Source organism: Mus pahari, chromosome 3 (assembly GCF_900095145.1).
Source record: "Mus pahari chromosome 3, PAHARI_EIJ_v1.1, whole genome shotgun sequence".
In the NCBI taxonomy this organism is placed as follows: Eukaryota; Metazoa; Chordata; class Mammalia; order Rodentia; family Muridae; genus Mus; species Mus pahari.
In genome coordinates, this window is record NC_034592.1 from 112,266,127 (window position 1) to 112,277,973 (window position 11,847).

Genomic DNA, 11,847 nt, shown 5'->3' on the forward strand with positions numbered 1-11,847 from the left:
TGTAGACCAGGCTGGCCTCGAACTCAGAAATCTGCCTGCCTCTGCCTCCCAAGTGCTGGGATTAAAGGTGTGTGCCATCATGCCCGTCTGATAATCTTTGAGAAAAAAAAAAAGATAAAGATAAAGTAAAATCACTTATTCTACTCACTAAGTGACATTAAGGCATACTGCATCACTGTGGTGACCAGGACACTGCAGTATGTCAGACAGACAGAAGCAGGAATCTACAAAACAGGATTGAAAATTCAAAGGTGGATCCAAACGTATTTGTCCACTGATATTTTTTGACAGGCAAAGGCAGTTGTCTTCATTTCCTTTCCTACTGCTATGATGAAATGCCCTGGCCATACATCGTACGGAAGGAAGGGTTAATTTTAGCTCACTGTTCAAGGCACAGTCCCATTACGGCCAGGAAGTCAGGACAGCAGGAACTTGGAGCAATTGGTCACGTTGCCCTTGCCTGAAGAAGACAACGGCGCATGCATGCTGCTCCGTCCCCTTTCGTCTGTACACTCCAGGAACCCTGCCCAGGATATGGTCCCACCCACAATGAAGTTGGGTCTTCTCCCTTCAGATAATGTATCAAGATAATCCCCCTGCACACGGTGCCCAGAGGCCCAGATTCCCAGGTGATTCTAAGAGGTCATCAAATTGACAGCACTAGCAACTGTCAATAAAAGACACGGCTGGGTAGCTCATTGAGTAAAGCACTTTCTGGGTGAGCCTGAAGATCAGAGGTCAGATCCCCAGAACCCACGGAAAAGCCAGGTGGGCATGGCAGCTCTCTTGTCATCTTGGTGCCTTGTAGCAAGGGCTCCCGGGAGCTAGCTGGCTAGTTGGGCTTGCTGAAATGGCAAGTTCTGGTTTCAGCCAGAGACCCCATGTAAAGTATATAAGGCCAAGAAGAGCAGTTTGAGAGAGACACCCAGCATCAACCCCAAGCCCCTGCATTCGTGCACATACATAGTACATGTGTACTGTCATGTACACATGCACCCTCCATAGAGAAACATTCACACATACATATGTATTACATACTTATACACATGCAAAAATAAAAGACTAAACACTTCAACAAGTGGTGCTACATACAGTGCATAGTCACAGAAAAGACATGAACCCATCCTCTGTCATACATCAAGCCAAATCTAATCTGTGCCGGGCGTGGTGGCGCATGCCTTTGATCCCAGCACTCAGGAGGCAGAGGCAGGCGGATTTCTGAGTTCAAGGCCAGCCTGGTCTACAAAGTGAGTTCCAGGACAGCCAGGGCTACACAGAGAAACCCTGTCTCGAAAAACCAAGAAAAAAAAATCTAATTTGTGGTTCCTGTAAATGGTAAAAGTAAAATTGGGCGAGAGACTGGCAAAGAAACTGTAAACATGATACCAGTACGTGTTAATCCAAAAGATCAAGGACTGAGACATCAAACCTCCCCAAAATAAAGCCTGCTCTGTGAAGCCTCTTTGAAAACTTGGTGTGCCACGAAGACACAAGTGGCCTGTGCCGTGTGACACAGTTCATAGGAGTGTGAGGAAGGTGCAGTCTGTAGTGACAGACAGCAGGTTAGCAGTTGTGAGGAGCCGGGGTGAGAAAGGAGAGATGGCTACAGAGTTTTGAGGAGGGATGATGAAATGTTCTAAAAATAGATTCTAATGACAGTTGAGGAGCTCATGAGTTTACTGAGAACCATCGAATTGTATGCTTTACAAGGTTGGGTTTTCTACTGTGTTGCATCTCAATTAAATTATTTGTGGCCATGTCACTTGTCACAGTTGATAGGCAGTTTCCATGCCTTCAGTCTTCTCCAGTGCTGCAGGGCATGCTGCTCTCTGGCCATGCCTTTACCCTGATGCTCTGGTGTCCTTGCCTTCCTGGAATTTCCATAGGGCGTCATCTTAGAAGAGACTTTGGTGATCACAGGCCATAATCCTTACTATAACTGGTACTTGGTGGCAGTGACATCTTAACCTACTCAAAAACTGTATCTATAAAACTGAAATTTTGGGCCAGAGATGTGGTTCCGCTGTAAGGGTGCTTGCCACTAAACCTGACAAACTGAGTTCACTTCCCCAGGACCCATATGGTCGAAGGAGAAAATCAACTTCTTTGGCCTCCACACAGGCAGTATGGCATATACATATACTCACAAAAAATAAATAATACTAATAAGTTTGTCTAAAAACCTGGAACTTGGTAAGCTAGCATTGAGGACACAATATGGAGAAGTTAATGGGATGACCCTGAGGAGGGTGAGAGACTGCAAGGAGGGGAGCGAGGGTGGGCGGATGGTTGGTGGGGGGGACAGAACAGTGAAGCCCTGCTGTGCATTTTTCTGTCTCCTCTGGCTTTGGTCAGGAGCCTTCCTCTTGGGATGAGCTGGGCTAGTGTCTTGCTGCTTCTGTTTGCAGGTGAGGGCATCCTCATCTCCTCAGAGGCGTCGGAGCTTCTGGATTTCATAGACAGCCAGGGCCAAGTGCACGTGATCCAGAAATACCTCGAGCGCCCTCTGCTCCTCGAGCCCGGGCACCGCAAGTTTGACATTCGGTAATGATCAGTGTCCACAGCCTTCATTGCTGTCATTTTTTCAGAGTGGTAGGGCTACTTAGATTATGGTGCTAGCCAAGGTACCAAAAGGCAAACGTGTCAAGTGGAGGTATCATGTGTTAACCTCAAACACATTCATAGCCTTCAAAATTGTCTATTTTGAAGCAACTCAAGTCCCTCATTATTTATAGTGAAATACTTCATTTGCTTCATTATGCTGCTAAGCCATTATTTTGGCTAACTTATGATTTGCCTCATATAACTTTAGAACCTTCTCCTTTTCTATACCAAACCATCTCTACAAATGGTCAAGGTGTGTGCCAGGTGGTTGCACACACATATAATCCTGGCACAGGACATAGAGGCAGGCAGATATCTTCAAAGGAAGTCTCTAACCCAGCCAGGGCCTCACAGCAGGGCTCTGTCTCAAAGATGGATGGATGGATGGATGGATGGATGGATGGATGGATGGATGGATTAGATGGATGGATGGGTGGATAGATAGATAGATAGATAGATAGATAGATAGATAGATAGATAGATAGATAGATAGATAGATAGATAATAAATCAAGGTGTTAAGGTTATGTATAAAATCCTGGTATCCGAATAAGACTGTGTGTTGGCTTACAGAAGCTGGGTCCTGGTTGACCATCAGTATAACATCTACCTCTATAGAGAGGGTGTGCTTCGAACTGCTTCAGAACCATATCATGTTGATAATTTCCAAGATAAGACCTGCCATCTGACCAATCACTGCATTCAGAAAGAGTACTCAAAGAACTATGGGAAATACGAAGAAGGGAACGAAATGTTCTTCGAAGAGTTCAATCAGTACCTAACAAGTGCTCTGAATATTACCTTAGAAAGTAGCATTTTGCTGCAAATCAAACACATAATAAGGTAAGTTCATTATAACCTTTCCGGTTTATGTTTCTTCTTGAAGGAACTTGGGGTGTTTATGCCTTTTGGGGAATTGTCCTCCTTAAGTGGTCTAATTTATGGGCAGAGAACATTTGTAATTTTCCTATATTTTCACTTTACAGTCTGTAGAATATATCTGTAAGAACATCACTTCATTTATTCTAGGTTTTGGTAATTCACATCTTCTCTCTAGTTTACTTGGATAGATTAAATCTTTTTTTTAAAAGATCAACTTTGGCTCTTATTAATCATCTTCTCTGTTTTTCATCATTTTTGTTATCTCCTCCTGTCTGTTATTTGAGAAATTTAATTTGTCTTTCTTCTACTAGTTATTTAAGGTGAAAGGTTGAATAATCGATTTGAGGCTAATACAAAATTATAAACTTATTTAAAAGTAAAGAAGATAGGCAGACAAACACAACAACAAACCATGCAATGTCTCAATCTTTCTTCTGCTTTCCACAGATTATATGAGGCTATATTTATATTTTACCATATCAAAAATCTTTTTATTTTCCTTGATGCTTACATCCTGCCAGTGTGATCTAAAATATTTTGCTTATTGCCCACATGTTGGTAGATTTTTCATAATTCCATTATGGCCATAGAGACATTGTTTGGTTTTAATTTTATATTTCTATCCATTTATATTTTCAGGTGTGGATATGTGTGCTCAAACGTGTATGTACAGGTTCCTGTGCACGTGTGTGAGTTCACGTGTGTGCTTGAATGGGTGGAGCCCAGCCTGCACCTTATATACTGAAGTCTCCCACTTGAACCCAGAGCATACTGGTTCAACTGTTCTAGCAAGGCAGCTAGCTATAGGGACCCTATGTGTGTATCTTATATTTAATAGTAATTATGTATTTATGTTTACCTGCTCCTGACTAAGAGTTCATCTCTATTGTCTTTTTTCTCTTGATTCATTTCTTAGTACACCTAGGAGTAGCACTTTACTGTCAGTACTCTTTATTGTAGGTTACAAAAATCTCATAATTTTTAAAAATGAAGTGTACTGCACTGACGTGTGGCTCAGTGAGTTTTGAGTTCTGCTCATACTCACCTAATCACGAAACAAAATGTGATGTAAGGTATTTAGAGTAGGGCAAACTCCCTCCTCCTCCTCTTCCTCTTCCTCTTCCTCTTCCTCCTCCTCCTCCTCCTCCTCCTCCTCCTCCTCCTTTTTGCATGACAGCACAATTTCAGTTTGGTCTGAGTCAAGGGAAACAAACTCTAAGGAACCCTCTAAGACTGCTGAGGGTGACAGTGGGAAGCTGTGCCTACTGCCTGTGCCAGTCCAAAGTCCTGACAGCCACATTGGATTATTTATTTATTTATTAAGAGTTATTGGGCTAGAGAGATGGCTAAATGGCTCAGAGGTTAAGAGCACTGCTCTGTAGCTGGGCGTGGTGGCACACGCCTTTAATCCCAGCACTCGGGAGGCAGAGGCAGGCGGATTTCTAAGTTCGAGGCCAGTTTGGTCTACAAAGTGAGTTCCAAGACAGCCAGGACTGCACTGAGAAACCCTGTCTAAAAAAACCAAAAAACAAAACAAAACAAAACAAAACAAACAAAAAAAAGAGCACTGCTCTTCCAGAGGTCCTGAGTTCAATTCCCAGCAACCACATGGGGTGGCTCACAACCATCTGTAATGAGATCTAATGCCCTCTTCTGACCTGCAGTCAGATAATGCAGGCAGAATACTATATACATAATAAATAAATAAATCTTAAAAACAAACAAAACAAAAAAGAAGAGCAGTCAGTGCTCTCAACCCTGAGCCATTTCTCCAGCTCAGGCAAACTCCTTTTAACCCAGTATCTGGTAAGCTAAAGCAGCAGGGGTTGAGGGCTCCAGCTAGCCTGGGCTATAGGATGAGACCATGCCCCCCAAATAAATAAGTAAATAAATAAATTTATATAATGAGACCCTGCCCCCAAATAAGTAAATAAACCCTGCCTCCAAAATAAGTAGAGAGAAAGAAAGAAAGAGAGAGAGAGAGATCGAGAAAGAAGAAAGAAAATGAATCCAGCATCCCCAGAGTCCTTTTTGCACCCTTAAAATAAGATTCCTTGACAAGGGTAGCCTTTCCTTTCCACATTTATGGCTGTAGAGTCATGGGTGCTCATTTTAAACAGTGTAAATGGAATTACTTATGACTCCTGTTTTAAGTTCAGCTCTTGTTGACACCGTATTGCTATATTTATCTGCAAAGCACTAGTTTCTTTCTTTATTACTATGTATTATTTCATTATGTGACTATTATGAAATGTGTGCCTTCAGCAGTTGATAGACATCTGGGTTTTATGCCTTGTATTTTATTTTTGCTCAACCTTCATTTTGTTTTCCTTCTTGTTTCTTACGTTTCAAACCTATACTTTAGTTATAGGTTTAGTTATAGGTCTGGAAGTTATAGGATGGTTAGAATTCCTACATGAGAAAATAAATATCCAGAAGGAATCCCCACTCTAGGAGCCTTTTACCGGGCACTTCCACGCCCCCTGCTGTCTGTTACCTGCAGTGCAGGGGTGCTCTGATGTTCACAACCATCAGGTTCGCTTTTTCCCCAGCCAGCCTCTGCTGGCTCCTACTGTGTCAAAAAAAAAGCTGTGCACTGCCTGCAGCTTCAGTCAATGAAAACCCTTACTGTAGGTTACTCATCCTAACCTCCTAGCAGATAAAAGGTGTGCTGTGTGGGTCAGGTTGCACCGCTTGCCTTCTTAGCCTTTCCTGTTTCCCCTTTCACTAAACCTCTGACTTTTAAAAGTTATGTTTTAGGGAGCTGGAGAGATGGCTCAGTGGTTAAGAGCACTGACTGCTCTTCCAGAGGTCCTGAGTTCAATTCCCAGTAACCACATGGTGGCTCACAATCATCTGTAATGGGATCTGATGCCCTCTTCTGGTGTGTCGGAAGACAGCAACAGTGTACTCATATACATAAAATAAATAATTCCTTTTAGAAAAATTACATAGTCTAAATATAGTTTAATCAAAACACTTTTAAATGAGCCAGGTGTGGTGGTGTGTTTACCGATCTTGAGGCGCCAGAAGCGAGGAGAGTGGAGCAGACACGTGGGCAGACATGCTGCAGTCAGCTCTGGTCAGCGTGTCAGTTTATACTGTGAGGGTTAAGAAGAGTCATCTGAATACAATCACAAGGACAAGGGGAAAATGTCCTTTCCCTTATATACTATAAAGGCATCTAAACAAATAACAACAGCCAGATGTAATGTATAATCCAATGTAAACTCACTCCTATATGCTACACCTGGGAGAAGCAGAAACCGTGGCCCAAGGATACTCCTGGGTTTGAGCAAACTGAAGTCACGGGACTCGTCTTCTTGGTGTGTTCACAAAAGCCTCAGAATTCTCCTCACAACAGTCCATTCTTGGATGTCTTTAATCCCAGCACTTGGAAGGAGGAGGCAGGTGGATCTCTGAGTTTGAAGCCAGCCTTGTCTACATAGAGAGTTCCAGGCAACCAGGGATACAGATGAAACTCTGTATCCAAAACAATAACAAAAACAAAAACTTCACTTAAAGTATTTTTTCATAGAGAAAATGCTTTAAAATGTTTAATAGAGTGCTCTTTCTTACCTCTCCCATGCCTGGTTTTGTTTATGAGGTTTTGTTTGTTTGTTTATTAGGCAGGGTTTCTCTGTGTAGTCCTGGCTGACTTGGAACTCTATAGACCAAGCAGGCTTCCGACTCAGAGACCCACCTGCCTCTGTCGCCTGAGTGCTGTTGGGTTTTGTTTTGTTTTGTTTTGTTTTTAGATTTTTTTTCATTTGTCTGTGTATCCCATGTGTGTGCAGTTGCTGGCTAAGGCCAGGAAAGGGCATCAACTCTCTTGGAGCCAGAGTTAAAGGTAGCTGTAAGCTGCCCCAGTGTGGGTGCTAGGAACTGTTCTTGGGTCCTCTAGAGAAGCAGCAAGAACTCTTGCTGTCTCTCCAGCCCATTGTTTGTTTTGAGATAAAAAAATTTACATAATCCAGATTGTCCTTGAACTCAAGCCTCAGCCTCCTGAGTGCCAGGGTCACAGTTGTGCCATTAGACATGGGTTATTAGCAGGCGTTGGTGTTACAAAATGAAACTGTATGCTGGCATTTTCATACATGCTTATAACATACGATGGTTCTACTCACCCTGTCCCCATTTTCTCACCTTACTAGTCTTTTTAACTCTTAAGTAATAGATGTGTGTTTATTGACATCAACGGTAAAGAATCAACGACGTGCTAGTTCATAAGAACAATGTTCATTAAATTTATTAAATGATGCCTAGATCTGGTTGTGGAGACACACTCTGTTTGCTGAAGGAGGCAGAGGCAGGGGGATCATGAGTTCAAGGCCAGCCTGGGTTACACATTTAGCTAGGCCTGGAGGCATAGGCCTTTAATCCCAGTATTAGGGAGGCAGAGGCAGGAGGATCTCTGTAGAGATTGAGGCCTCCATGTGAGTTTCCAGACAGTCAGCACTATGTAGAGGTCGTGCTGAATATCTTATCTCTATGAACAGTCTAAATTCTACGTACGAGTAGGTACTATCTCTCCTGACTTTGGAGATAAGGAAACAAATTTGACTTAGGAAACACCACATTTGAAAGTAGAGTAGTAAACATCTATAACCCTCAGGAGTCATCTGAGGATCGCCATCAAGTTCAAGATAAACCCGGTGAGCTCTAGGCCAGCCAGGGTTACATAGCCAGACCCTACCTGAAAAGCACCTGACTGAGATTGTGGCCTGCTTTTTACACAAGATGGGGCATGTTTAGGGTAGTGTGACAATAGACCTGGCCTGTCTTTAGACCTCCTCTGTTTCTTCAGTATGCTTGAAGTCTCAATGTTTACTCCTGTCTGTGTTATTAAACTCTTCTAATTAAAAAAAAAAAAATAGTCAGTGCTAACAAGAATTCTGGCCTAGATTTCAATATTTAGTTTGAATACTTATAATCTTCAATATTCCATTAGCAGTAGTTGGCAGAAAATCTGGAGCTAGCAAGAGAAATCAATGCTGCCCAGAATTCTTTTTTTAATGTATATTTTATTTTATGAATATATGAATACACTGTAGCTCTCTTCAGACACACTAGAAGAGGACACCGGATCCCATTACAGATGATTGTGAGCCATCGGGTGGTTGCTGGGAATTGAACTCAGGACCTCTGGAAGAGCAGCCAGTGCTCTTAACCACTGAGCCATCTCTCCAGCCCCCATGCCCAGCATTCTCTGTGCAACTCCTGCTTTACCAAGTGCCAATCTACTCTTCACATGTCAAAATACATGGATGTGTTCTAGGGTGATGGCTTAGTTGATAAAGTCATTGTAGTGCAAGCATGAGGACCCAATTCATCCCCAGCACGAATGTCTAATGGAGCCTCATGTGGTGGCTTGGAACCCAAGCACTGGGGATGCAGAGACAAGCAGATGTCTGGGGCTCACTGGCCATTGGTAATTCTCACAAACATCAGCGGCAACAGCTAGCAACATCTGTACTGATGGAGAGTCATAGTGACTTGGTACTGAACTGCCTGTAGTGGGGCCTGAGCTAGCAGCTTTGACCTGGAACAGGGGCCATTGCATGCATCCCTAACAAGTCGTTTGATGAGTAGCCTTCTCTTGAATAATCTGTTGGTAAATTCATCAATTTAAAAAGACTATTAAGTTGAAGCCGATTCCTATGCACACTTGGTATAGGATCTTCCGGTTGGCATAGCCTTATGTGTCCCTTCCTCCTCCCTCCTCACAGGAGCTGCCTCATGAGTGTGGAGCCCGCCATCAGCACCAAGCACCTTCCTTACCAGAGCTTCCAGCTCCTCGGCTTTGACTTCATGGTGGATGAGGAGCTGAAGGTCTGGCTCATTGAAGTCAACGGTGCCCCAGCGTGTGCCCAGTAAGCCAAACCCTTTGCCTGTGTTGACAACCAGAAGTTGGGTGTGCACCTTGGGTAGTCTGATAGGTTCAAGCATGGACCTTTGGCTGCTGTCAGGAAAACATGGTCACAGTGAGAGGAGCCCTTTGGTAGACCTGATCTGCCTGCCAGCCCTGCCTGCTGGGAGGGGCTTAGCTGAGCCATTTCCCTGTGGTTCTATGCTACTAGGGTTTCAAATAAAACTAAGCTGGGTATAGTAGGTTAGACCTGTAATCTCAGCACTAGAGAGGCTGAGGCAGGAGGATCGCTGTGGGTTCAAGGCTATCCTGGGTTATACAGTAAGCCTGTACCCAGGCTGTTTGAATGAGATCCTGCCTCCAAATACCACCACCACCAACAACACCCTAAACTGTTAGAGAAGCCCTGGCACCGTCATGTTCATGTGACAAATTGAGTATGTGGGCCTGAAGACCGTGACGTTCAAGAGCTTCTCAGGCAGGTGGCCGCACAGTAGAGTCTGAGCTAGGATGTAAGGCAACAGGGCTCAGTCTCCCCAAGGCAGTGGGAGACTGTTCAGGGGGACACGGGGACCTTGCTCTGTGCTGCGTTGTTTCCTCCTGCCCCTTCTATCAAAGATGTATACCTCCTCCTCTGCAGGGCTGTGGGGCACGTGCACACACACACACGCACACACACACACACACATGCAGCATTTCCAGGACTGTCCCATCTTCCTCCAGGAAGCAGTCTTAGAAATGATGACTCCACCTTTTGTCCTGTCCCGACAGCTCCTTTATGTCCTCATTTCCCTGTGGCAGCTTTGGAGGAGGCCACCTCCGTCTTGCAGAGTCTTTCTTCTCTTTGGCTGATTCGGGCCCTCGTGTACCAGATGGGGCTGACTGTGGGGTTTGTGAGCGAGCAAGCTGGAGTCTCTCTTCCTCGCCAAGGACCTCAGGTTCTGGTGCTTGGTGGCCTTGGCCTTCTGATCCACTTCCCCTGTGTGTGTTATTGTTAAACTTCATAATAAAGCCACCAAATTAGGCCGGCTTCTGAATGTCAGACTCTTGTCTGCACCTGCCTTCCCCAGGCCTGTGAGGATGACTGTGGGTCTAATGGGAGCACCCACTCCTGTCCTCCTCCCCAGACTTTCCCGTGGCTAAGGGAATGGAGGAGCTGCCATCTCCCTCCTCGGGAACTGATACCCTGCTTCTGTTCCCTTGACTTCATTCTGTGGGTCCTGTGAACTCTGCCTCTGGCCTCCTTGGTCCTCTGTCCCTTTGTGTCTGATACCTTGCATGGCTGGGGGAACTTTTGCAAAGAGCCTCCTCACTGGAATTTCTATTTCTGCACCACCTCCTTCCTTCCCAGAGCAGCCCGTGTGAGAAAATAGAAACCACACCCCACTTCCCCTGTGACGCTGCCGCCTCATCTCTCTCTGCCACCCAACCAAAGCCTCCATTCCCCATGACAGCTCCTCCCCGCTGTGGGTCTTTTTGCTTCTTCCCGTGGAGTCTCTGTCCCCCTCACTCAGGCCTCCCTGAAGAAGCTTCCTTCTCTCTACCCAGAGCTTTAGTATTTCTTCCACTGTATTAGTTGTTATCAGTCAGCTGGGTTTGGTCTTCTTCCTGGAATGTTCACACCATGATGTCTTCAGCTTCGATTTGGTTTGGCTTTGTATGGGTCTGTTTATTTGTTTGTTTGTTTGGGGAATTTTGGTGGCCTTTGAGTGTTCAGGCCTGGCTCTGTACCTGTCACACCGTTCTCTGTGCATATTCTCCAAATGAGTTAACTTTCTGGTTAACAGTGTTTTCGCTCACCTGATCCTTTTCTTTCTTATTATTGTGTGTGCAGGGACACGTGTGTCACAGCATGTGTGTGAATGTCAGAGGGTAAGTGTGGAGTCAGTTCTTTCCTTCCGCCTTTACGTGGGCTCTGGGGACTGAACTCAGGGGGCCACACTTACGCTGGCCACACTGTGCCTTTGCCTGCGGAGCCGTCCCACCAGCCCAGCACTCACCTGAGTGGCTTGGGTTTTAATTAAGTAGAAACATCTTTATATTGTCTCTATTGGTGAGAAACGCAATGCTTAAATGCAAAAGATTTCTTTATATTGGGCCCAACCTTATTCCAACCAGATTCTTCTAGTGACATGGTTTTATTTGTGGATCCAGTGATGTGGGCCTGGTGGTGTGAGACACCTGTGCCACCCTGACTCTTCCTGTGTCACTGGTGTTTAAGAGGCCAGCTTGACACTGGTCCTTGCTCCAGCTCTCCTCATGGGAGATGCTCACAGCAGTAATGTATGGGCATGGCGTATTTTTATAGCTGTGGTTCTTGGTGAACTAACATCTTCACTGAAGGGCTTCCATGTCTCTGTCCCTTCAGCAATAGGAGCTTGAGTCATTTGGCTACCAGACTATTGAAAATGGGACTAAGCCAGGCGTGGTGGCGCACGCCTTTAATCCCAGCACTCGGGAGGCAGAGGCAGGTGGATTTCTGAGTTCGAGGCC

The 11,847-nt window shown here is 44.8% G+C and overlaps 1 protein-coding gene across 1 annotated transcript in view; it reads left to right on the top strand.

The window, feature by feature from the left end:
• The window catches only part of Ttl (tubulin tyrosine ligase), a 28,181-nt gene that overhangs the window by 13,671 nt on the left and 2,663 nt on the right, over positions 1-11,847 (top strand). Inside the window, exons 4-6 of the mRNA XM_021193982.2 lie at positions 2,409-2,544; positions 3,177-3,446; positions 9,215-9,358. Coding sequence (XP_021049641.1) covers positions 2,409-2,544; positions 3,177-3,446; positions 9,215-9,358 — 550 coding nt within the window. The remainder of the gene's footprint in view (positions 1-2,408; positions 2,545-3,176; positions 3,447-9,214; positions 9,359-11,847) is intronic.